The sequence below is a fragment of the Melopsittacus undulatus genome, chromosome 2, assembly GCF_012275295.1.
Source record: "Melopsittacus undulatus isolate bMelUnd1 chromosome 2, bMelUnd1.mat.Z, whole genome shotgun sequence".
Classification (NCBI taxonomy): domain Eukaryota; kingdom Metazoa; phylum Chordata; class Aves; order Psittaciformes; family Psittaculidae; genus Melopsittacus; species Melopsittacus undulatus.
The window spans coordinates 74,741,542-74,769,369 of record NC_047528.1 but is presented as its reverse complement, the minus strand read 5'-3'; the positions used below and the strand labels follow the sequence as shown (position 1 = coordinate 74,769,369).

General features: G+C 38.5%; 1 protein-coding gene across 3 annotated transcripts; it reads right to left on the bottom strand.

Annotated features, from left to right (window-relative positions):
• Positions 1 to 1,981: 1,981 nt before the first annotated feature.
• PRPS2 (phosphoribosyl pyrophosphate synthetase 2) lies at positions 1,982 to 26,786 on the bottom strand. Of its 3 annotated transcripts, XM_005151434.3 has the most exons (8): positions 26,641 to 26,786; positions 15,140 to 15,323; positions 12,463 to 12,483; positions 7,907 to 8,005; positions 7,302 to 7,426; positions 4,447 to 4,620; positions 3,146 to 3,305; positions 1,982 to 2,107 (listed from the first exon to the last, which is right to left on the bottom strand). In XM_005151434.3, the coding sequence occupies exons 1-8, from the start codon at positions 26,760 to 26,762 to the stop codon at positions 2,015 to 2,017; spliced, it is 978 nt and encodes a 325-aa protein (XP_005151491.1). In that variant the 5' UTR covers positions 26,763 to 26,786; the 3' UTR covers positions 1,982 to 2,014. The 3 variants fall into 3 exon arrangements, with proteins under 3 accessions (XP_005151491.1, XP_005151493.1, XP_005151492.1); XM_005151436.4 differs by lacking the exon at positions 12,463 to 12,483 and having other exon boundaries at positions 15,125 to 15,323; XM_005151435.4 differs by lacking the exon at positions 12,463 to 12,483.
• Positions 26,787 to 27,828: the final 1,042 nt, after the last annotated feature.

Genomic DNA, 27,828 nt, shown 5'->3' with positions numbered 1-27,828 from the left:
GGAAGTTCTTTACTGTGACTGGGCAAGACAGCGAAACAGGTTGCTCAGAGAAGTTGTAGTTGTCTCAGCCCTGGCAGCGTTCAAGGCCAGGTTGGATGGGGGCTTTGATCAGTCTGGTTGAGTGGAAGGTGCCCATGGCAGAGACAGAGAACCATCTGAATTTACTTGAAATGCACAAAATGCAGTGGACACAGTAAGCTTAATTCTGTATATTCTTTCTGCTTTTTCCCCACCTCAGCCTGTTAAATAGTTGAGTGGCTTGCATACAATCTGCAAAGTAAGAGCTCTTCATAAAGTCTTAAATCAAACTTCCACTGAAATTTCAACATTGTGTCCCTTCTGTCAAGCAAACTCTTGTATAAGTAAATCTTGCAAATTACTTGTGACAACTTGTGTATAAGCAAACAATTCAGCTTTTTTTTTTTTGTAATAAATTTGTGATCTATAAAGCAACTGAGTTGATACCATTCATTAAAAGTATTGTATATCGTTTGCATAGTAGTAATCTCTGAACTTTGGTATAATTATGTGATCACAGACCGGGGGTTAACAACTTAACTGCAAAGTAATGTTTTCAGGAATATAGGTTAAATAATCTTACATTTAAAAATTGCTTTACCAAATAAAACAATGCAAGTTCATTTTTGGTTGTATTACAACATATTTTTGAAAATTCAGCTGTCAATGAGGCATTTCCAAGAATTAGTGGCTGAACTTAACTCTCATCACAGTATATTATATACCCTATTTCTGTATTCATCACAGAATGCAGTACAGATGAAATTTTGTTTTCCTCATTTTCACACTAGAAAAAAACCATACAAGAAAAAAATATTACTGGAAAACTACAAAGAAAAAATAGATTCATTCTCAGAGAAAAAAAAAATAGCCTGTTTGATGACTGTCTTAAATGGAATGGAAAACCCCATTTTATAATACAATATTTTATCATTGTAAGTATACCCCAGAATAAGCAAGGTAGTATAAAACAGGCTGTTCTTTATGCAGCTCCACAGCAATGGAGCATTTCTGAAGCATGGCAAATGCTTTTGTACGTAACAACTATGATTTGAGGTAGGAAACAGTTTTCCCATGATCTAGGTGCAGGAACACAATCTTAATATGCACAAACTCTTCCTATGTAGCAAGAAGACTGTAAATTTGCTTTTTGGACTTTCCATAGTGAAACTTTACAATATTATCAGGAAAATTGCTATTTAATAATTCATTTAATCAATCAAATAGTATGATGAAGAATTAAAGAAAAAAGCAAAATTTAAACCAAATTGTTGAGGATTGAAGATTGGTTCTTAATATTGAAACACATGAAATGGATCATCCTGGAAACACCTTATTCTTACCACATTAATCTTAAACTGAAGACAGTAACTTCACAGAAGAGGTGTTAAACAATTTAATGTAATGAGAGCTTTACAAAAGAAAACAGCAGCTACATACATCTTATGGAAAACAAGAACTTGAAGCATATGAAACAGTTAATACTATGGATGTGTCAACAGCTCCTTAAAATTAACATAAATTTTACATTCTGTTAGGGCTTACAAAATGCTATTCATGGTAGTTAAATGTAATAAAAAAAAACCAGCAGCTTGTTTGACAGATGAATAGATACAAGATACCCAAGCATGCAGCATTTAGCTTAACACAGAACATGATCTTATATGCATACATCCCATCAAGTTTTACAATTTGTAGAGCTCTGCCTAGAAAAATGAAACTGAAGCAGCAGCTTAGCTGAAAGCAAGGGTCGACACAAAAAACTTACATAACACATGACTTCCAGACTCTCAAGGGAAGTCATGAAGTTTCTGCATGACTGAGATTTATTGCCCATTTACAAAGAACAAATGGTAATTACAAGACAAATAAAATAATTAAACCTAAAAGCTCTAGAATTGTACAAAGATACTAATTTCTTGTGTTTGAGATGCATTGTTAAAAACAAGTGCTAACTGAAGGGACCTTTGCAACAATGCAATGTAACCTCCTACAGTTACAAGGGGACGTGACTGAATAGATAAGACACAGATTCACCATTATGTGTTCTTCGAATTGCCTCAGCCAGGATCATGGAAATGTCAATAAACTGAAAGAAAAATTAAGATTATAAGTTTTATAGCATGCCAAGAGCAATAAACTATACCATTTAGAAGCATATGAACAAACGTTCAGTTTATCACTGCACTCTCATCCCTCTTCTAGCAATTAAATAAACATTAAAGCATTAAATACGTAACAAATACGTAAGAACTGCATTAATAGAAACTCAAAAATTGAGTAAGGAAGCATTGAATAAGACTGCAGCACAGGCATACTTGTTGAGACTTCTGGCACAGGGCATGCTGTCAAAAAAACTATTCCAGCCATCAGATGGCAGTGTCCACTGGACACAAATATAGTTTAAGGGAAATATACCTTTTCTGGTTTCAATAAATACCAAATCTTAACATCTAAAAAAAGAAATAAGTAAAATTCAGTGCTGTCTGAAAAACAAATGAATAAATCCCAACCCAAACAAACAAACAAACAAACAAACAAAAAAAAAACAACCACAAAAACCCAACAATCTTTTGTTTTCCTCCACTCTGTAGTACAGAAAAACTCCAAAGGGGACACATGACTTCCCAGAAGAACCATGTGCAAAACCTACTAATTTAAGTGAACTTTGTACTTTCATTTGGTTTTTGAAATGAAACACATGTCATTGTTATCTTGGCATTTTCCTCAGTGTATTTAAAAAAAATAAAAAAAATAAAATTGAAGGTTTCTGTGGCATCCACAATAACATAACTAACTTGAGCTCCTACATACAAATATCGTATGATTAATATTGACAAAAAACCCAACAAAACAAAAAACCTGAACAAACTAAAAACCCAGCCAGTTTTACATTTGCCACTCTTTCACAGATACACGTACTCTATTAGCTACAAATACCAAATATTTTCAATATTCTATTGCACCACCCAAATCCACTTAAAACAGTTCATAGACAAGTTTTAGCAAGGTGTTCTGCAAACAGTGTCTGTTAGAACATTATTTTGCTCTCAGGGCACAAATTCTAGCATCAGGGAACAGTAAAACACAAATGCAGAGTTTAAACAGATGACAAACACTACAGTACCTGAATTTTTGGGCAGTGTTTCATTTTATCTTCTTGGGGGATTGTGTTAGTTACAACAACAGCCTCAAATGATGCATTATTAATCCGAGAAATAGCAGGACCAGAAAAGATGCCATGTGTAAGAATGGCATAAACTTTAGTAGCTCCAGCAGATACCAACCTGTAGAACACAAAGGAAAAGTATGCTGTCATGCTTGTTTACATACATGACTACAGATGAAGCCAGATACAAATCTCTGCAAAATACATTTTACACACAAATTCCTCCTGGAAACTACAGAAATATACAGATATCTACAAATTAATTCAGAGAACTTAAAACTTTCCACTCATACAAGGCTCACAAAAAAACCCTGCTAATTAAACAGCTCTTTCCAGTAGCAGTGATGCTAATCTAAAATGCTATACATATTAACACAAGAAACAAATGAATACTGGGACAAGTTTTCTATCTTAATCAGGCAAAATTAAAATAGGTTTCATGGCAGTATTCACAAGTCTGTTGTTCCTGCCTTGTTGCCCACCTTTGTTTTCATTTGCAATTCAAACAATTCTGCTTGGAAAGAGTCTGAGGAAGAAGAAATGTTAATAATTAAAAGCCTAGCTTACTGCAGGGTTGTGGGAAAATATGCTGTTCATCCAAACCCAGTGAAATGCAGCATATGAGAAAAAAAGAAGTTGAAATTCAAGAACAAGAACACCTTGTGGATGAATCAGTCTCTTAAGTTGGTTTTGACAGAGCTGTCTGCCTCCAGATGCTCAGCTATGTCCTAGCTGCTTTTCTGGTCTTGCAAATGGAGTCCTCAAAGAGTGGCATTTTATAAGACCACAGCATAAGTACAGTAAGACAGGGGAAAAAAAAACCCCAACCCGAACAGAACACACACAACCCAAAACAAACAAATATCCACGACAAAACCACAGAAACATAATTTCATTTTGAATGACAACAGAGTCAAAGTTTTCTGGTCATTCTCAGCAATAGGCTTAGTAGCTGCAACCTACAAGGAGGATGCACTGTGACAGGGTGAGTGTGTACCAAGTTAAAAGACTTGTTCTTTATTCTGTCCTCTTTCTAAACACAGATACTATATTTCTGTACATATATTCTCAATTCCACATTCTAAAGGGGGACACTGCTTGATCACAGGACTACAACCTATAGACTCCAGGATCACAATTACTTCATGCTACAAAGGCCAGGTTGGGTTACAAGCATGCCGGCCACAGCAGCAGCATTCAACAGCTATCTGCAAGTTACAGTGTAGCAGGACAGTGGGCCAGTTCATAGCAACACTTACTTGTCTGCTGCATGGCATATTGTGCCACATGTGTCAGCCATATCATCAACAAGAATTGCTACTCGATCTTTCACATCACCAACCAAGACCATTCTGTCCACTTCATTTGCCTTTTTTCTTTCCTTATGAATGAGAGCAAATTCCACATTCAGTCTGTCAGCAATTGAAGTAACCCTAAGTTACGGGAAGAAATACAGCACATTTAGAAGATTATTTTAAAAGAAAAAGCAGAGTCATAGTGTACATTTGTCATAAGCCACAGTTTTTATGTTTTCTGGCTTTGAAATTACTGCAGCAAAAGCTAAATGCCTGGATTTGAACACATTTCAGCTACACACAAGCTCTTATTAAACTGCTGCAATACCTAGTGCCAGACATTTAAAGTTGAGGTAGCCTCAATTCTAAAGCTACACCAATATGCACTGTAGCATTCTGTAACTGAAAATACCATTGCAGAAATGTGAAAACAAACCAAAGGGGGAAAAAGCCAAAGAATTTAATAGTGATTAATATTCCTTTTAGCAGTACTTGATAGTAATGCACTACCTTACTTCATTAGTAATTCCCTCAGCAGACATCTGCTTGACAAAGATCTGTTAAAACTATTCAGGGTGACCTCTGGTGGCCAGACAAACCTCCAATAACAAACTTAATTTGTTACAAACTTCTGATTGCTTTTTTTTCAGGTTTTTTAATGTACCAGAGCTGGTGGGTACAAAGACCCAGGGCTAAATGATACTGTGCTTCTATGTTGGTGCAACCTTGTAGGCTTTTTAAAAGATGTTTAGAATGTTATCAACAAGGTTATTAGTGTACACAGCTAATAGAGAATAAGTTTACTTCCTTACTACTTAAATACAAAGGTGCTGTTACAGTTTTTCAACAACTGAGTGATAAACAAAAGCTCCACACTTTTTGGATTTTTTTTCTGAATAATTGTGTAATTTCATAGCAAGACCTCAGTGAAGTTAAGATATTAATAGAATTTTCATCCCTTGTTTCCGTCACAAAATTTAATAAGCTAGAAAAAACAGGCGAGTGGTAAAAAAAATCCCCAAACCCAGATATTTTAAATTACTGAAAGAATATTTTTTAGTTTCCTTAATTCTTACAGAGTTAAATTCTAAGACAAACTTTATTCACATTTTATTTACTTTTCATTAACCGAAATATTATTTTAAAGTTCTGCATGTTTTAAATGGAAAGGCCAAACCATTTTGCTTACATTACATTAACGGAAGTGAAGAAGCAGTTGTGAATTTATTGAAAGCAAGATCTTTTCCCACTTCAAAACTGCTTGGTCGCATTACAACAGAAGGGTACCAAAGATAGACTATGTTAAATACAGTGAAAGTGGTCCTCAAAAATAAAGTTTTATTATCAAACTGGTAATATACAAATATTTCTTAAAGGAAAAACAAGATGCTATCTTCTGATTTGAATTCTAAACGAAGGCTGTATTTAGTTAAAAAACAAACAAATGAACAAAAACCAAAAAAGAAACCAACAACAAAACCAACAAGACAACCCAACAAAAACCCAAACAAAAATAATGAAAACTACAGTATCCAGATAGGAATGAACAAAGAAATTTAATTGCCTGAGCTTTATGGATTTTAGAATGTTTTCTATGGTTTCTATTCTTCACATCCTTAACTTGATTAATCTAAACAGGAACAGCTATGGAATTCTAAGCAGTCCTACTTCCCTATGAATTATTGCAACATGAACTGGGGAGACACTTTTCAGCAGGGCCTGATACAACAGGATGAGGGGAAATGATCTTAAACTAAAAGAAGGGAGATTCAAGCTGGATGTGAGGAAGAATTTCTTTTTATGATGAGGGTGGTAAAAAGGTTGCCCAGAGTGGAGGTGGCTGCATCATCCCTGGAGACATTCAAGGCCAGGCTGGGTGTGTTTCTGGGCAACCTGATTTAGTTGAAGATGCCCCTGCTCATTGCAGGGGGTTGGACTAGATGACATTTGAAGTTCCCTTCCAACCCAAACTATTCTGTAATTCTATGAACACTCACAACAGACCAAAAGACTTCAACTAAAATCAAATTATGAGAGTGTTCCACATTCTTCCCCACACTACATCCAAACACCTAAACTACTATGGGGTTACAGGATTCTTACTTCATTTGTCTTTTGCTTGTAGAAGGAGCGTGACCAATAAAACTTGAGAATAAGTATTTTGCCTTAGTGGCATGCTTCATCACCTCACCAGCCAGCCTGGTTCTGCATTAGTTATACTCATTAGATTACCAAATAAAAGAGAGGCTGCTAAATGAGAAATGCATGCTACAAATGGAGAAACACACCAACGAATTACCCTTTTTACTTCCACCTTTTGCAACTCAAAACTTCACTTCCTTTTCCTAGTGTTCATAGTGCACAACTTGGGGTCAATAGGTTTACAGCTGGAATGCAGTAACAAAGAAAACTGACTCAAGCAAGCTCTTACCTAAATGCCAGCAGGTACAGTGGGGACAGGCCATATGCTTTGACAGAGAAGAGAAGCTTAGGCAATTCCAGAGCGAAGCAGGAAGAGGTGCAGCAACTGGACTAAAGAAGCAAGCAGCAGGAAAAATCTCTTCCCTCCTGTGGAGGGATTCAGCTAATGAGGCCATAGCCAGGGAAAAAGAAAAAGAATTTCTTAGAGTATAGAAAGCTCCTGGATGTTTTCAAGCATGAACAACACTGGAAGAACTAGCTTTGTTGTTTTTACAATGCAGTTTGGATTAATCAGTGATGTATCATCTATCATGCATAGCTGATAGAGGAAGGAAGCCAAACTACTTCATTAACCAGTAGCTACATGGAAAACTAATATTTTTAGGCTTGTATAGTACCTTTTTGCACCACCTGCATCAGGTGAAACTATGATACAATCTCTCCATTCCAAAATGTTCTCTTTAATCCATTGCAGCACTGCAGGTTCTGCATACAGGTTATCTACTGGAATGTCAAAGAAACCCTAGTCCAAAAGAGAAAGAGAATTTAATGAATATATGTTTATGTCTTATCTAGAATAAAGATACAGGGAAAGAATCAAGCCTTTGCCTTTCATGTATAGTAGAGCTTTAACTAGTATTTTATACTGGTCTAATTCTGCACTATATTACTATCAAATGCAGCAGAAGTTAGCCAAATATTAAGGCCTCTAAAAATCTCACCCAACAGCAGTGAAATAAAAAACAGCTGTTCTCAAATGATATAAAAATCAGAAAAGATGAGTGCCTAAGGGTGGCCAAGTTCAAGTTATGAAAAGCTCTCAAATAATTCAGTGAGTAATATTTAACTTCCATAAACTTAAACAGCTTGACAGGCACAGAAATATTTCAATATGGGCAAGTTAGCATTACTTGAACAGCAAAAATGGAATCTCCTACATTAACCTTTCACACATTAATTCAGCAGAGGCCCTAGCCACAGTTAATGAAGAACTTATAGGTACCTGGATCTGAGAAGCATGCAAGTCCATGGTGATGATGTGATCAGCCCCTGCAACTGACAGCATGTTAGCAACAAGTTTTGCAGAGATTGGAGCACGACTCTGGGAAATAAAGCACAAATGTTTAAATTTAAACTCTACTTCAACTATATGCAAGGAGCCAGAAATTTAGCTACTTTTACTGATTTTCTCCTTTAGAATATTTGGAATCTAGATATGGAGAGCTCCAGAACTTTAGCCAAACTAGTCTGCCAATAGCTAATTTTGCTACTGAGCTTTTGAAACTCACTAGAACATTTAAGAATGTTTAAGTTAGTTTGCACTGTCTGCCTAATAATGCTTTTTAGTAATTAGACTGACGAGCAGATAAATTGGAGATATATTTTCCATTTTCTTCTATTTCAAACTTTCAGGTAACTTTCCTATAGCAGAAAGCTGGATAATCTCCATTTCTCTAAGTTACTACCCTATATTAACACCCAATTCTTGAGCAACTATAACTGCTTAAAAACATTGCCAAACCCAAAGACTGAAGGCAGAGTGAATCCAACTTTTGAAAATACTGCTTTAAAAGAGAATCAAGCATTTCTTCATGATACAGTAAACCTTGTAAAAGATCCATGTTGGCAGGGGTCTTCTACCACAGCCTATTTATTTATTCTTTTTTTGCTAATTCAGGCTTAATTGTTGGATGCAATTATGAGTCTATAATTCCCAAAAGGGGCAGGGGGCAAGGGGACGAAGAAAAACCCCATAACAACCAAGTAAACCAAACCAAACAAAATCCAACAAACTAAACAAAACAGAAAAGTAGGAAGAACACCAACAAAAATATATTTAGCAATGCTAATGCCAATGGCAAGAGCTTTTTTAGAAGTGACAAGGATGCAGAATAAAGAGCAGCATAAAAAAATAAAAAAAAAGAGAGAAAATGGACAATTTGACTGGAAGATACCTCACTTTTTTTTTTAGCAACTATAAAGGTTTCTCAGATTTTTTTCTTTTAAGCTCTAAAAACAGCTGTGTGTCCCTATATTTAACAGTTTTTTCTAACAGAAGAACTAAGCAAAACCTCCTGTTCTCTTTTTGCTAATCTCTAAATAAGGCTAATAGCTGGCAATAACATTAGCATGAAAGCAGAACTGCAATTCAGAGGTTCCATCACATTGTCAGACTTTGTTTTCTGCTGGCATAGTATTCTCTCCTGCTACATCTCTTTATCAAATAGCCTCATTCAGCCTCCTAGGAACGCTTCTTACCTCCACTCCATACACACAGAGCGTCTCTGATGTCCTTCCACTGATGCTCAAGGACATAACCTAAAACAAGCTAAACCACTGCAAATTTAACCTGAATGCTTTTCTCCTTGTGTCATATCAGAGCCAGTATTTTCTTCAAAACTTTTGTTAGTTTGGGTGGAAACTCAGCATTTCCATTTCAACCTGCAGACTGCCAACATACTTTCAGAAAAGGAAGAGAAATATTGCAGTCTTTCATATGGCTAGATCAAGTTTATCAGCATCAGGACAGAAATTCTCCACTTCGAAAACCATCCTTTTTAGTTTTTGTGTTTCATAGAACATCACCATCATTTGGTCTGTTTAAGATGCACAGAAGTTATGCAACAACTAGCACTTACTTAGATGTCTGCAATTCAGATGCATATAGCTTCCATAAGAGCTTGCCATCTTCAGCATGGACTATTTTCCAGTTACTAAAGACTATGTTGCCCCTCATTTAAATTCAGTTCTGTGAGGTTGAGGTTGGCCAAAGCTTTCTGGATATTTCTATTATTAGTAGTAAATATTTGGTTCACACCACTCAAATTCTTGATCACTTGAGCTCATCTTAAGCAGTATAAATCCACGTTCTTAAGCTGGCTTTAAAATCCTCTCAATTTGCTGGCAACATCTAATAAAACAAAGATTTAGTTTCTGCTTTTTTTGATTCTATTGGCATTCTGTTATTAGCTTTTTGCAAAGATCTATTTTGATGTCAGAACTAAACTGGACCAACTGCTGATGCTGAAACCAGAAGTTGGCTCCCCTGCTTTTCCCATCCCTCATTCCAATGCTATATACTTCTACCACTTCCCCTGTGCTGCACACTGGGACTTGTCTGAACCCACAGCAACCAGATGAGACAGCTCAAATGGAAAGGAAAAGAAGGCGGCAAACCAGAACCACCCTCTCCAGTAAAAACAAGTAACTAGATCAGGCTTGCTGCTAAAGGCAGATTACCTTTTTCCCAGAATGTAGTTTGCCAATTCCTCTCCATTCAGCACACTGAATTTTGCTTCTATTTTTTTTTTCTATTACATAGAATCATAGAATAGTTAGGGTTGGAAAGCACCTTAAGATCATCTAGTTTCAACCCCCCTGCCATGGACAGGGACACCTCACACTAAACCATGCCACCCAAGGCTTTATCCAACCTGGTCTTGAACACTGCCAGGGATGGAGCATTCACTGCCTCCCTGGGCAACCCATTCCAGTGCCTCACCACACTAACAGTAAAGAATTTCTTCCTTATATCCACTCTAAACTTCCCCTGTTTAAGTTTCAACTCATTACCCCTTGTCCTATCACTACAGTACCTAATGAATAGTCCCTCACCAGCATCCCTGTAGGCCCCCTTCAGATACTGGAAGGCTGCTATGAGGTCTCCATGCAGCCTTCTCTTCTCCAGGCTGAACAGCCCCAAATTTCTCAGCCTGTCTTCATACAGGAGATGCTCCAATCCCCTGATCATCCTTGTGGCCCTCCTCTGGACTTGTTCCAACAGTTCCATGTCCTTTTTATGTTGAGGACACCAGAACTGCACACAATACTCCAAGTGAGGTCTCACGAGAGCAGAGTAGAGGGGCAGGATCACCTCCTTTGACCTGCTGGTCACACTTCTTCTGATGCAGCCCAGGATACGGTTGGCTTTCTGGGCTGCAAGCACACACTGAAGCCAGCTCATGTTCATTTTCTCATTGACCAACACCTCCAAGTCCTTCTCTGCAGGGCTGCACTGGATTTCCTTTTTGCCCAACCTGTAGCTGTGCCTGGGATTGCTCCGACCCAGATGTAGGACCTTGCATTTGGCATTTCTTTTCAATGTGAATACCACTTAGTTTGTCTCAAGCATCAATGTCATCAGTATCACCAATGAAAAAAAAAAACAAAAGCAAAAAACCAACCCAAGCCAAAATACTTTTCTCCATCAAATACTAATGAATACATTACCAGTTGGTACTTCTTTCAGTTGCTGGCCTTGCAGGCTGCCTTCCCAGAAGGAAGAACTTGAAGGGTTTACCACTAGGTAACTGGTTTTAGCAGATATGCACACATCAGAGATTGCCTACGTGTTGGTGGACAGACGGTCTTGGAAGGAAAGATAGCCAGACACCAACACCTGTTTCTCAAGAATGGGCTAATAGGAGATTAAGACAAATGAAGTTCGCAGCTCTCTGACAGTTTCTTTTACACAAAATTGTGCATTAAAAGAAAAAACACACAACATGTTCAAAAAGGATTTCAGATTTGATTGCTTGCATAGAAAATAAATTCTGTCCTACAGCATGACCCAAATTGTAGATTATTTTAAAATCAAAGGCACTATATTAATGGGAACCTCAGATAACCTAGCCTTGTTACTCAAACTTAGATGGCAAAGGTATATAAGAACTCAAGATTTTCTTTATCGTGAGTTTGTAAAGTTTGCTTCTGATCAGAGGCAAGGACACAGAGATTCACAGTTTTCATCATTCCATTCTTTGTCACAAGTTAAGATTTGTTTCAGAATTAGTGTGAAACACATTACATTATGTACAGAAGCTAAATTGTAAAAAACAAAATCACCGAATTTTTGGTTTCTAAGGAAATTCCCCACTTAACAAGTTATATAAATAATTTCTCCCTAAGTGATGCATTAGAAATTTATTTGCGATTCCTATAATTACCAGGGGTGGGGGAGAACCTATAAAGCTAATATGAACAACCTCACAAGAGTAACCAAGCAAAGGACATATAGCTGAAAGTAAAAATTGTTCATGAAGATTAAAGCTCTCTTGCCTTTAAACATCTTATTAAATTGTCTTGCTCAAAATGGATCACATTCATCCTGAAGAAAAAAAAACAACAAAACAAACAAAAAACCCAACCAACTAAAAAAATTTAAAAAATAAATAAAAAAGAAATCTATGAACCCCAAGGATTTATAACTGGAACTTTTACTTCTGGGAAAGCCAGTTGTGAAGTGTATGGATACAGAATGTTCACTAATGTATTGCCAAAATTTATTGTTTAAAAAATGAGATATGTTTTGATACTTCAGAAGTTGACAGCCATTATCTTGAATGCCCAGATAATTTTTTAACTAGAAGCTAAGAGTTTTCCAGTAGCAAATTATTCCACAGGATTACTGTCATGGCCTAGGTGAAACACAGCTGAAATCAGGAAGTGAAACCAAAAATGTTCCTAGTTATACATAATGTAAATAGTAAGTTTCACCCAATTTAAGGCCATATTAATGGAAATACATAGTGTTAGATTAAAAAAAAAAAGGATACCTACCCAACGCTCCAAGGACCCCTTCTACAAATCAAAAAAACAAAGTTACATGAGCTGTAGAACACCAAACTTGCCTATCACTCTACTTTCTAACTAAGTCAAAGGCATCTCTGCAGCATCCTGCGTAAGTGTGTCCTGCCCATGGCTTGGAAGGTTAGCATAATTAGAGGATGCATAAATGCAGCTATGGCCAAAGCACAGATACACCTGAGCTGTTGTTAAATTAGCTAGCTTGTGTCTCAGAAGTATTCTAGTTTACAGCAGTACTTGACTGCATCCAAAGTAATTTCCCAACTTTTCTATGATTTTCAGTAAGCTTTTTTTTTATTTTTATTTTTTTAACCTCTGTTTCTCATTTAAAGTTAGTTCAGGTTTAATGCTAACATTTCCAGAGCAGATTACACAGGTTTTGTGCAGAACATGATTTTTTTACTGCAAGGCCCTTTCATTAGGTAAACAAAGAGTTTTTTCATTGTTCTCAGCAATCATAGCTGCAACAGAAGGATGCATAATAAAGGGTTATTTCAAGCAGCAAGGACTCAGTCTATTTAGCTCTTTATGGATTAAACTCAACAACTTAAATTCCAACCAGAAAACAGCAACCAGTTTTGTGTTTATACTGCTTCCCTTCATAGTCAAGCAGACTACAGCAATATCTTTCACCTGAGGGAAGAAAAACTGTGCACAACCATAGCAAGGAAATGGCTGGCATTTCACTGGTGTTTGAGGCAGCACACAAATTGTGCACTCAACATGGGTCAAAGACCAAATGATGTGATGCAATCCAACAGTGAGCAGGAGCAAAGATCTCCCTGTCAATAAGCTGCCCAATGTTGACAGCTATATTATAGGTTATTTTGCAACATGGAGGTCAGCTACCAAGGTTAATTTCCAAAGATGGCAAACATGTTTTCAATTGCAAAACAGAGGTTAAAAAGAAAAAAAAAAAAAGAAAGAAGAAAAAAAAAGAAATGGCATGCCTAGAATTGCAGGAGAACACAGTGACACCCAGAGAGAGTCTAGTACAATGTTCAAATTCTGTTAATCAAAAAAAATCACTTTCATCAGCTATCCATCTTCCGATGGCATTTCCAAAAGACAAAATGCTCCTGAGTGGCATGCTTGGCTATCACACTGTGGGTTTTAAGTGTCTCTTGGAAGTTTCCCACATAGATTTGGGGTAACCTTGACAAGGCATAACCTAGGTGCACGGAAATCTTGGAACATAATCAGCTCTTTCCCACACCAAGAACTTATAGGATGGGCCAGCAGAATCTTCCAATATTAATTTGGAAATCAAAGCATGGTGATGGGTTCTCCTTTCCTTTCAACAAAAGGTTTATTTCTTCCTTTCCAAGCTCTTCTGATATAAAGTAGTATTTCAGCTTTCCTGATTAAGGAAGAGCATTATTAAATACAAAACACAGCAAAAATGAAGTTCTCAAAGATGTAAGCAAAGAATAGGGAGCTACTGTCTAACTCCTGAATTCTGCTTTTAGAAGTATAGAAAGGAGGTCTTGATAATATTAATACGGCATTAGAGAGCCTGCACTTAAAGAATGAGTATATCAGAAAGTAATGTTTCTCTGTTTAGTTTTGTTGTCAGACATCACCAGCTGAGCACTACATGTACTGTAATATCTGCTATTACTTTTAGCTCCTGCATTACTTTTCAGTACTGTTATGTATTTATAGAAAACAGTATAAAGAACAAGAGAAAGCTTTCAGAATGCTTTGCTTGATGTCCAAAGTGAAAAGGATGGGGCTATTAACAGGAAGTATAGGAGAGGTGCAACTTTCCAAAAAGAAAAATCACTGCAATCCTATCTTAAAAGCCAAATTCACTTCTATTATTTTAAGTATTTTCAAGCGAGATGAGGCAAAAGAACATTCACATAACATATTACAAGTTTTCTCTGTGTACATATATATAGATATATAGATATCAGAGATAAAAACGTTTAGTTCTTTATCTTTTAAAAATCAGGCTAGCTTGACACAGAGCTTGTCAGTGTTACGAACTTGGCTCAACTGGTATAGTCATCAGTTCTGGCAGACCAAATTCAGGAAAAAGGCATTAAGATCATATGGATATTTACGGGGTTTACATACAATTTGTAGTCTTCATCAATAAAAAATATTACATTTTTTTTATCTGCCTTGCAGCAAACCGTTATTAATTACTGTTATGCACTGCAGATTTAATCGGTTCGATCCATTTGGCTTTCTGTTTAACCATATAGCATAAACCCCATCTAGATAATTATAATAGCATTTCAAATTAAGGATTTCATTCCATGCAATTAAAATGTTTAAAAGGGTGTTCTGTTTTCATATATAGAGGTTAAAAAAGCCCAAAAACAAACTAGGAAATGCAAGAAAAGAAATTATGTAAGGTGAGTTTTGCTAGCAGAATACTCTGCAATATACCATACATAGGATGTAACTACTTTTTCAAACTGAAGCTATATCAATTATCAAAACACAACCAAAAAAAAAAAATTGTCTCAGTTCATTCACCTATATATGAAATAATTTAACATTTTACCAAAAAGGATGAAAAAGCCAAGTAAATCTTTAAAGTCACTTAAATATTTATGAAAATAGGTTTCATCTCCAAGAAAATGTCAAGTGAACAAGCTCAAAAAAAGCATTCCAAAATGACACAGTTTTTGCCTACCTTATCTTTCTTATCTTGCCTGGCATATGGAAAACATGGAATTACAGCAGTCACTCTGGAGGATGATGCAATCTTGCAAGCATTGATCATGATAAGCAGTTCCATTAAGTTGTCATTTATTTCTCCACAGCCGCTCTGGATGATATACACATCTTCTCCTCTCACACTTTCACCAATCTCTACACTGAAAGAGCAGGAGATGACCATTTAAACACTTGAATTACTGGAAAAACATTATTAAAGAACAGGAAAAAAAAAAGTTTTATTTTAATAAACTTCTATAGGTTTATCCCCATTTAGCATAACATTTTTCTTTTTTACAGCAATTTGCGTAACTCTCTTCTTGATACAATATTTATTTCAATATAAGCCAGCTTAAAATTTACTTCAGCCTAATTATGGTCTTCATAAGGTCTACACCAACCAATAAGTAATTTATGGCTATAGTACTGATGCAGCTCACATTTTTATTAAATTTGATACTGCCTTTTTTGTTTTGTTCCATCTGTGTGTTCTGCATACTTGCCATCTCCCAAGAAGATGAGCATTTAAAGAATAACCTAGAAAGTACAGAAACAGGGCCAGCTTTGAATTATTATGTGCTGCCTGAATCAGAACTTCTCCTTAAAAAGGGCAATTATTTTTCTATTATAATTGTTACTAAATTCAAGAAACTACTGCATTTTACAAGAGAGAAGTATAACTACACCTCAAAACCAGAAGTACAGTTAAAATGTATACCATGATATCCAACTAAATTACTTCTTAAAAAAAATAAAAAATAAAAAAAATTTAGAGAAAAATAAAGAGGTCTGCTCATCAACAGCTCACCATGACTCAAATCTTACATTGCATCAGTTGTTCTATTTGCTCTAACTGCGCTTGCATACTGCGGTTCCTTATGATAGTATCTAAGAGTTACTTTGTTCTACAGACTTCAAGGCAAATTCTGGCACAGTTCACTGCTTTCACCACAGAAATAAACAATTAAATAGACCTTATAAATAAACAGGAAAATTAAAACAAATCTGTTCAATATAGATTTTCAATTCTAGACCCAAGCAAGATAAATCAACTATTGAACCACACTAAATTTTCATATCTGTTACTCCAGAAGTTACACAAACCCAGTAGACTAATCTTTATGTTTCCCCAAATCCATGTACAGTGTACAAGAAACATAGAGACTCCCCAAGTAATGAGACAATCAGACCTTTCAAACCCATGCTCTACTAAGTTAGTCTTAATAATTAAATGCTAAAATATCTTGGGCCCTTATTTAAAAGGTTGCATCTTTAACCAAGACGCAAATAAGCAAAAGCTTCTATCTGGAAACTGTCCAAACAGCCCAGATGTGGGTAATTTCTCTGATTATTCACAGTCCTTCAGTGCTGAGGCCTGTTCTAGTCAAACACAATCTGAACAACTTTTGTTTACCAGCTTTCAGGGTGCTGTGTAAGATTCATTAACTTTCAGAAACACTAAGCTAGAAAACAGACAGGAATTTACTGCTCAAAAACATCTTAATGATACACAAACATTTGATTTATTACCTTCAGGATAGTTGAATCCATGCTCCCATCCCCCTTATTTGACTCCTCTGCAGTCCCAAACAAGCCATGAAAAGATCTTCTCTTACTTTTTGTCCTCAATTGAACACATTTTTTGCCTAACAATGCTTCTAGCAAGTTTCTTTAAGGCCAAAATAAAATAATCTAGAAAACACTAGGAAGGACAGAGGTGGTCAGAGGCAGTTTCATTTACAGACATGTCAGTGTTAATCCAGGAAACCTTTTGGAGGTTTTTGTCTTGGCAAAGACAATTTTTTTGGTTATAGAACTGTTACCTGCCTGTTCCATTTTTTGATCAACAGAATAGGGCTGTTCAGAGAAAACCATTTCAACTGAAATATATTCCTCGTTTGTTTTCCTTAGTGAAGCTGAAAAAGTTTTGGTCAACATAACTTAAGTTCAGCAAGACATGAAGTACATTCCTTGACTGAAATATACTGGTCAGGCTTAATTAGAAACCCTATCAAAACCAGGTCTGGTATTGGAATATCAGAGGTTCACTTCTCAGAAGAATAAACAAAGCCAGATAAATAAATAAAGAAACCTGACTACGATTCCATGACATGATTTCTGATCACACAAACCCAGCTTTAAGTAAAGCATCTGATAAAATCCATCCACGGGTCCTGAAGGAGCTAGCGAATGAAGTTGCTAAGCCAGTGGCCATCATATTTGAAAAATCATGGCAGTCAGGTGAAGTTCCCAACAACTGGAAAAAGGGAAATATAACCCCCATTTTCAAGAAGGGGAAAATGGATGACCCGGGGAATTACAGACCAGTCAGTCTCACCTCTGTGCCTGGCAAAATCTTGGAGCAGATTCTCCTGGAAGGCATGCTAGGGCACATGAAAAACAACAAGGTGCTTGGTGACAGCCAGCATGGCTTCACTAAGTGGAAATCCTGCCTGACCGATTTGGTGGCTTTCTATGATGGGGCTACAGAAATGATGGACGGGGTGGAGCAGTTGACGTCATCTACCTGGACTTGTGCAAAGCTTTCGACACTGTCCCACATGACATCCTTGTCTCCAAATTGGAGAGACATCAATTTGATAGATGGACCACTCGGTGGATAAAGAACTGGCTGGATGGCCACAAACAAATAGTTGTGGTCAACGGCTCAATGTCCAACTGGAAACCAGTAATGAGTGGTGTCCCTCAGGGATCAGTGTTGGGACCGGTCTTGTTAAACATCTTCATCGGTGACATGGACAGTGGGATTGAGTGCACCCTCAGCAAGTTTGCCGATGACACCAAGCTGTGTGGTTTGGTTGATATGCTGGAGGGAAGGAATGCCATCCAGAGGGACCTTGACACACTTGTGAGGTGGGCTGATGCCAACCTCATGAAGTGTAACCATGACAAGTGCAAGGTCCTACACCTGGGTCGGAGCAATCCCAGGCACAGCTACAGGTTGGGCAAAAAGGAAATTCATGGTAGTCCTGCAGAGAAGGACTTGGGGGTGTTGGTCAATGAGAAAATGAACATGAACTGGCTTCAGTGTGCGCTTACAGCCCAGAAAGCCAACTGTATTCTGGGCTGCATCAAAAGGAGCATGACCAGCAGGTCAAAGGAGGTGATCCTGACCCTCTACTCTGCTCTCGTGAGACCTCACTTGGAGTATTGTGTGCAGTTCTGGTGTCCTCAACATAAAAAGGACATGGAACTGTTGGAACAAGTCCAGAGGAGGGCCATGAGGATGATCAGGGGATTGGAGCACCTCCCATATGAAGACAGGCTGAGAAAGTTGAGGCTGTTCAGCCTGGAGAAGAGAAGGCTGCGTGGAGACCTCATAGCAACCTTCCAGTATCTGAAGGGGGCCTACAGGGATGCTGGGGAGGGACTATTCATTAGGTACTGTAGTGATAGGACAAAGGGTAACGGGTTCAAACTTAAACAGCGGAGGTTTAGATTGGATATAAGGAAGAAATTCTTTACTGTTAGGGTGGTGAGGCACTGGAATGGGCTGCCCAAGGAAGCTATGAACGCTCCATCCCTGGCAGTGTTCAAGGCCAGGTTGGACAAAATCTTGGGTGGCATGATTTAGTGTGAGGTGTCCCTGTCCATGGCAGGAGGGTTGGAACTAGATGGTCTTAAGGTCCTTTCCAACCCTGACTATTCTATGATTCTATGATTTTATCTACCCACTAGCTTATGGAGACAGCCTCAATCATCATTATAGATTCAAGGTTATCAGTATGGGGGCTCTGAAAAATTATAATTGTCACTTGACTCGGACCAGCTTAATAACAATTGTTGTCACACACCATACCTTAGAAATAGGTACAAAGAAGAATACCACCAGATGCAAAAGCTCCATGACACCTCTCTCAGCCCAAGACTGTGAAGTTATTCTCCAGTTCTGGAAATTAACTTAGAATCCATTACAAAGAAGAGAAAATAGAAAAAGCCTAAGAAAAAAAACCCCAAATTCATTTTCAGGGGAGACTATTACAGGAGTGACAAAGAAAGGCAGAAGAAGAGCTTAGTATTTAGAGGAAAAGAAACCAACCTAACCATTATTTTCATAAACACATGTAACAGGAAAACTTTGCTGAATGACAAAAATGCACGATCTTACTGATTGTTATATACACAAAGAACACTAAATTATAACACTCAGAGTTGTTTTGCTTCTTTAGAAACCCAGTCATTTCTAAGCATGCTGCTAAGAAATACCAGGTATTTAGAAGGTCAGTGAATATACTTTGAGATAAATATAGATCTGGTTAATACAGTGGACCTGAAAAGATGTTTCTTCCATTGCCACTAACTACTATCTTTTCAATGACTTTGGGCTGGCACTAACTATTTCATCTTGTAAAGAACTTTGAAAATGGAAATACTTTTGCTTTCTCCGTTGGTGCATTTGAAAGAATTTTGGTTATGCATTTCAGGTCAGAACAACATACTTATTTGGCACAGAGGATTGTGAACGTATGTATATATGTATATATAAATACCTTTTGTAGCGCACACAGAAGTCATGCACAGAATAAAATAAATTACTCTTAAATTAATAGTTGCATAGCACTCAGGAATAACCCAGCTAAAGGTGCCAGAGAATAATGTAATGTAAAAATGCAAAAAGATCTCCCAGTCAACTAGAGATAGCTGTGCAACAGATCAGTATCTCTAATTGTCAACCTTCTCAAAGATTGTTACTGAGAGGTATTACGTAGACTCAACCAATGACACAGAGATGTTTATTTTAAGTTCATCAAGCTACACAGTAAAAGATAACACATCGTGTTGCAAGTATCCCATCAGACATAGCCCATACTAAGCACATTGGGACTTTTTCGGATGTTTTGTTGTTGTTGGGTTGCTGTTTGTTTTGTTTTGGGAAAGGGTGGTTTGGGTTTGGAGCTTTGTCACCCCCCTTTTTTGTCTCCATACATTCAGCTAAAAACAGACAACCAGTGAAGGATTATAAACTACACTATCAGTTACCTGAAGTATTGTGCCTCAAATAACTATCAGAGCACACTAACCTGGAGGGAGTCGAACTGTTTGCCAGTTATTAACATTACTACTAAATTCCATTTGGAACATCAATATCATGGTCAAATTAGCTGTTTGAGGGGTTATTTAAACAATTTCACATAGTGAGGACACAAAGGAAGGACACAAGAACAAGCTCTTGCCTCAAGATTGCAAGCTCTGTTTGTTTTATGCAATTTAATCAAATTCAGCTATTTGGTAACACTCAGTTTAAATAAACTTCTCATTCAAGAGAAGTAAACAGAACCCGCACATTTAAAGCTCTGACACCACATAATTGTGCTTTAAAGTAAAAATTACAGAAATCAATAGCCCAAAGAAGTAATTAATTTTATTTGAGCCAGTTGCTTGGAATCCACAAATACAAGGCTCTAGCTAGGAAAGATATACACAAGACAGGACATGATGAAAACCAAGATTCAGTGTTGGTGTCTGCCTTCGTCTTGCAAAGGCTGATTTGAGAGTTCAGTTTAACAAGTAGAAATTTGGTTAGATTAATTGCCATGAAACTAAGGATAAAGCTCAAAGCCCACTCATGTTACAAACATATCTCAGGAGCTGAAGCATCCATTAAGAAAAATTCAAAATCAGAAGTAACAGCAGGCTGAGCTCCTTTTAAGCCAGATTTATAGTACACTCCCAACAGAGTGTACATTGCTTACAGGAATGGGAATTTTAAAAACAAAAAACCAGTTGTGGGGAAGCAGGGAAATAAGTATGCAGAGCCAGACTAAAATTATGAATAATGTAATTCCATAACTATAATCCTGTTCAAATCATGCATTTAAAAAGGCTCTAGGTACCTCTTAAAATAATTGCAACAGATTAAGCTTCTAGCCATGGTTACAAAAAGTAAGATTTCTCAAGCAATTTAGGTGCCAATAAAGTAGATGTGTACTTCAGGCACTTTTAATAACAAGAGAAGAGGCCAGAATTTAAAGTCAAAAGTCCTTATACAGTGTGCAAAAAGTATCAATATCTCAAAAGTGATAAAAAAATTCACATGCTGGATTTGCAATTAATTGAAATCCAGCCAATGGAAAGCACTGAGCAATGGTGTGTGCTTGACCCCTTACCTTTGGGAATGCATTTTGCAAAGTCTTTTAGCACAAGATCTCCAACTTAGTGGGCAAATAAATATATATAATAAAGTGGGTACCAGCAAAGCCAAAAACAACAAACGAAAATGCCAGAACTGGTTTTAAGTCTACAGGAATTCCAAAACTCCCATCACCCATTATCTCCTCACAGTTCTATTTTAATACTTCCAGGGCTACCCTCCATTTAGATCTCCACTGACAACTGCCCCATTCTAATGGTGGGCACTGGCATGGTAAGCACTGCAAGATGGGAAACATTGCCTTACCCTCCACTGTGGCACACAGCTTGCCATCACAATAGGAAAACACCTTCACTCAAACACCTCTGGGTTGAGCTACATGCAGCCTGAAAGGAACCCTCAGAAAATTTTGAAGCAAAGGTCCAAGAAGTCTGAAGACATGCACAGTCTTCAAAGGCAGAGTACCAAACTGTGCAGCTAAGGATATGTGGGACATGTCAGCATTACTCACATGGGTCATTTTTTGTTTTTACATTTCAAGCATTTTGCATTTACTTAAAGATAAAAAATGCACAGGTCAACAAAGTGAAGGTCTCAAATAAAAGCACTGAAGCATTTTGGGGCCTTTTCTGACTGAGAGCTATGAACAGTGCGATAAATGGTCATATTTGCTGCATCTTCAATTCCCTATATAAACAAAGTGCATGCAACCCAGAAGCAATTTTTATCTTCCTCAGGCAAGCTGGTAACATCTGTTTCCCCCACCACGCGTTGCTCATGACAGTGTAAGCAAGCAGCGACTGAGGGAAACAGCTGCCTCCACTGCCACAGAGCAAGAACGCAACAACCTCGGTTGTGAGCCACTTAGTGGCTGGATAGTATGGAGACACTTCACACCCAAGATGTGCCTAACCCCTACCGCCTTCAGCTAACTTAACACCAGTTTATGAACTGAGCTTGCTCACTCCACAATTAGAGGTCTGCCAACACCATAACTATATACTCCAGGGAGGGTAATACAGCTTGTAGCACTTACAGCAGCTGAACCCAAAGGAAACAGGGTACACGATAGAGAGGTAATGTCTCTTTCAAGACAACTGCAGTAGAAAAGTTGGAGTATGATGATGGGGAGATGGGAGAAAAATATTGCAGCCAGGCACCGAATTGTGCATCACTGACATACAGCACTGATACCAATGTTTCCAGGTTTCTTGACGTTCCACCCTCCTCCCCCCCCCCCCACCAGTTATTTACTCCATAGAACAAACCATTTTCATTACCCAACTTTGTGTGAAATATAGGCTCATGTCCACCCCTGTGAGATTTCTCCAAGGAAACATCAGATATTTTTTCCTGTCTTCCAAGATTAAATCTCAATCCAAGAAATCAGTTTTATTTACTTACAAACAAATGGCCCTCATATCAACAACACAGTGCTTCCCATACAGCAGACAGTGTCCTTTTGTAGTCAACCCATATTTTCCTCGAAAAGCTGAATGGCATACACTTAAGTCAATGTTCCTGAAAAAAAATCTGCCTCAGCAGCTAAATAAGTCTGCCGGTAGGCAGCATCCAAATTCACATGTGCCAGGCAGGACTTTAATTCCCTTCCTCATGGCTCTGTCAAGAAAATCTGCAAAAAGACTCCCTTCAGCCAGTGACTCTGACAAGAAGCTCACAAGAATGGGCAGGAGCACTATGTGTGTAAGAGGATACCATCTATGACTCCAGTTTCTCCATTTTGAAAATAATCAGTGTTTCAAGAAGAGATAAAATAAATAGTCTTTAAAGAAGCAAGCATACCATATACTGCAAGAAATATTTTTTTTTAATTAGACATGTATATTCAATTACTTTTTTTTAATATCAGCTGACTTGTCAAAATGCCTGCACTTGGATTAATTGTGTATTAACTAAAATTAAATGCCATCTGAAATTATTTGAAGATAATTCTGTGAGAAACTTCAGAGCGTTTATATGCTTCTGTTACATGTTTGTCAAACAGACCTTCATGAGGCTGAGGCTACAACAGCCTTCTATATGCCTGCTTAAGGACTTCCATTCCTTTCCTTTTCCTCTAGCCTGCCAAACTGCCAATGACGGTTGCTTGTGGGTTTTGAAGAAGATAAATTGATTGAGCCCCCACTGCAGCAGCCCTGGCATTTTACCAGATAAGTGAAAAGATGGTGCCACCCTACCATTACACTGGCTGGCACTTAATCGACACACAAGCTTTGAATACCAAACAGAGTTATCTTCCACAAACAGATATTATTGAGGGGCTCTCTCACTGCTTCAGTTCAGGTTGCTTGACTTTGACAGTCAGTTGAACAAAAGCGTTTCAATATAATTTAGATGGAAGAAGTAAAAAAAAAAAAAAAAATAAAATGAGGTAGCGGTTGAGTCCACCAGCAATTTTCCTCACTTTTTCTAGCATAGAGATTGAACTTCTTCATTACAGACCTGTGAGAATACGGAATGCCTAAATCAGAAGAGAACCAGGATATTGCTGGATATGCTAGTCTCAGTATAAATTAAAAAGTCTTTCACATTTTACGTGTTCTGGAGTTGGGAATATACCTGTCCATTTAGCTACAGTGCTTGTCAGTGGTGGTCCTATCCCTGTCTCACCTCAGGGTACACAGCTTCAGTTCCTCAAACATGTCTGCTAAGTATCAGAACCGAGTCCTTAAACCCACTGGGGTTGAAATATAATGCAAAACACTTGACAGCTCTTCCCCCAATTCTGTTCTGCAAGCCAGGCTAACTGCAGTTTTCAAGTGAAAGGTTTCCAGACAGAACTCTGACAAGGATTTAGCCCTTGGGCTGCACAGATTTATCCATTTGCACATAATTTACATTTAAGAGAATGCAGCAAACAGCAAGGCAGAATTTTTAACAAAAGATTAATCTTCTCTGCAACTTCCTAACTGAACAGATCCGACAAGGCTAGAGTTTGCTGACCCTCAGGCCCAGGCTTATCTGTTTGCACAGGGGTTTGACTGCATGCCATTGGGAAGGTCTGAGGTTATCTGAGCACTTTAACTATCAGGTTCTAGTATTCTGCAATACTGCAAATGTATTTCATAAGGCCCATACATTTGTTTATAAATTTAAAAATGCAACAAAAAGGAGGGGAAAAGAAAATAAAAGATTGGATTATATAGCAAGAAATAGATTTTAGCTTACATACATGAACAACAAAACTTTGCCCTGCAGACTGAAAAATCCAGATGCTTCAGCCTAAATATCAACTTTAGCTGTAGTGTAATTTCAAATACACTGTTGATGAATTCCCTTATTACTGTTGCCTTTTTCTTTTTTCCTAATTAAGAATATCAATCTACAAAACTGGAAGGCCAAGAATCTGAAAAAATTGCCAAGGATATTGAAAAGATTACCCACTTGAAACATTATATATATAGTGGGTACAACTGCACTTGCTGAATGGGAAACAAGAGCTTCATTTTAGAATGCAAGAGTGTGAAGTTATAAAAAAAAATAAAACAAACCCAAACGCTTAATGATTTAAAGTATTAAGGCATTTTAAGTTCCGGAAAAAAAAACCCAGACAAAAAGACAATGTCAGCGTTGCAACAGAAGCAACCAGAAATAATGTTTAGATTAGATATGCTCCTCATATCTATACCATACTACATCCCTACTTGCCTGAAAAAATAAACTGGCATTACTAGATTAGCCAAACCACTGACACCTTGCAGTCACAACTACCTATTTGTTTAATGGCAGAGGTCACTATTGCACACCTAGAAAAATAGGTGCAATGACAGACTAAAGATTATTGTACCCTGAAGCATAGAATTTAATTAACTTGCCTCATAAATATGTAAACTTTGGAGATAAATTTCTACCTTGGATAAAATTTAAGTCAATTAATCTCTGCTTAAAATACAGCAAACAGCAGAACTGAATGTCTCTGGAGAACAAATGCAGGAAAAAAATTAGACATAAATTAGCAACGAAGTCATGCAACCAAATACACAAGTTAAGTTTTATCATGCAGAAAAGAGATCAAAGAGCAATAACGTGAGTATGGGTCTGGAAAGACTTGAAAGAAGATTTAAACATTCAATCAGGAATGAATAGAAGAGTTAGAGTGTGCAAATATTAGGTTGCATAAACACCAATGGAAGAGGGTTTATAGTAATGCCAGTGAGCATAACCAGAACAAGAGCAATTAAACTCAGAATGCAAACATGCAGACAGAATGGAAGGACAAGCTTTGTGAGAGTAATTTTAGAATATACCATGTTAATCTTTCAAAGGGAACAATGGCAACATGTTTGTCTGGGAGATTCGGAACAAGAACAGATAAAAACCAACATATGATAACCTCAGAGACTAGCCAGCTGCTTACAGTTGTGAACCTGTGTTTCAGGATCAACTGGCAGCCTAGTCTCCATCACCTTTACAGAAAGGCAGCTGCACTGTCTTACCAGTTCATGGGATGAGCATACAGCTGTCACCTCACTTTAAAATTCTTCATTAAAAATGAGTAAAATAGGCGGGTAGAAAGCCAAGATGACTAATGAAGAATGGCAATACTGGTAAACAAAGCACCAGCAAACACATTCTCAGAGTCAGACTGAGCAAGCTGTCCTCATGGTTTCAGACAGGAGTTTTCCTACAGAGTCACTTCCTGCATTTGACTGGCCAGGAACCCAATACACCTGCACTTTCAGGAGTGAGCCAAAGCCATATTAACAACTCTATTATCTTCATACAGGACCAGCAGTCTTGGACTAAGAAGGTGAAATATACCAGAGCTGCAGCTGCTCCACCACACAATGTAAAGACCAGTTGAACAATCCCAGAAGTGTGATTTGACCCAGGCTCTTTCTCAAGTGTCTAGTCATCACAATCCTGCTCTTAATATCCACTTGCATACAAGCCTCCTTAGGAAGTGGCATAATACACCATAATTCATAAACTCAAGATGGTTTTATATTTATGGAGATAAAGCCAATCAGTGTTTAAGTAGCTATCTGCAGCTAGACGGGCTGCCTGCAGACATACCGTCCCCACCCCACAGGAGGATGCTCATCACCTGGCACGGGCAGTGCCACCTCTCCCCGGCCCAGCAGCTCCCGGAGGGAGCCCAGGAGAGCGGGAACAGCTTCGGTGCAGTAGCTGTACTCCGCAGGGCCCTTCTGCCTACAGCGGGACGGAGAACGGGTCAGACAGAACCCGACAGGCCTCACCTAACCACACCGGTCCCTACGGCCGCGCCCACACCTGGCGAGGGCCAACCCATAGGCTTGTGCACCGGCTCGGCCGCAGCAGCAAGTAACGGGGCGGCGGCTGGGGAAAGGGGCCCGATCCCCGCCGCTCCAGTCCTCACGCACCTGGTCTCCTGGTTGCTGAACTTCTTGGTGACCACCTTGCCCAGCTCCAGCCCGAGCCGGTCCGCCACCCGCTGGGACAGGTCGTGGTGGGAGCTGCCGCTGAACAGCACGATGTTCGGCATGGTGGATAGCGAGAGCGGGCACGTCTGCGGTGGGAACGAGAAAGACGACAGAGAGACCACGGTGCGGAGCCAAATAACCGGGGCCGCGGGCCCGCCCCTGCCCCGCCGCCGCAGCTGAGCGGGGCGGGAGGGTCCGGGAGGGCGGTGCCAGCCGCGGGTGCCGCGGGGCACAGGTAGCGGCGGAGGCTGGTGACCGGCTGAGAGCTGGCGTTAAGGGGGTCGGGCGGATGGTGCTCAGCAGGGCAGAGCCGGCCCCCTCTTCCTCCTCTTCCTCCTCTTCCTCCTCTTCCTCCTCTTCCTCCTCTTCCTCCTCTTCCTCCTCTTCCTCCTCTTCCTCCTCTTCCTCCTCTTCCTCCTCTTCCTCCAAGCCCCCTTACCCAAGCGCAGTCTGTGCCCCTTCCCAGGCAGTGAGCTACTGTCCTGCCTCTTTAACAGGGTTAGGTCGCAATTTACTTCAGGCAGAGGTCTGCCTTCGCTTCACTTTTGTATTTCGAGAAAGGGACGGACGGACGGAAGGTGTTAGGAAGGGTTTGGCTACCTGTGCAGTGGCGTATGTATGGTTCAGATGACACTATCACCTCAGAAAGCAATCGCCAATTACAGCTACAGCTAGGTATATGTTTACTTAGGTAGGTATCTAACTAGTTTTTGCTGCCAGAGCTGTCCTTAAATAACCTGCAGACGATTCTATGTATACACAGTTCGTTTTCCATTAGCACGTTTGTTTTTCTTGATTGTTGCTTAGGAATAGGCTCACGTGCAAGCTACTGTCAGAAAACCGAACAAAGACAAAAAGTTCATAGCTCTCAGCTAGAGTTATTTTAGCTCATAAGTACAACAATAAATAAATTGGAGTAAGTGACTTCAGAACTACCTCAGTTTTCCTGCCTTAAGCAAACTTTTGCTTCCAAGAGCAAGTTCTTGGACATGTGCTTAATAACACTCTGTCAATGGGATAATTCACGACTAGTGTTGCATAGTTCACCCCTACAGGCAGTTTTAGTGCTGTTCAAAAAATCCCATCAAATTAATTTTTCAGCTGAATACTGGATTTTCAATGAAACCT

Coding starts and splice junctions, on each gene's coding strand:
- PRPS2 (XM_005151434.3), bottom strand. CDS start 26,762: ATGCCGAACATCGTGCTGTTCAGCGGCAGCTCCCACCACGACCTGTCC. Junction 15,324..26,640: donor TTCAGCAACCAGGAGACCAG/GTGCGTGAGGAC, acceptor CTGCTCTTTCAG/TGTAGAGATTGGTGAAAGTG. Junction 7,427..7,906: donor TGCATGCTTCTCAGATCCAG/GTACCTATAAGT, acceptor CTTTTGGACTAG/GGTTTCTTTGACATTCCAGT.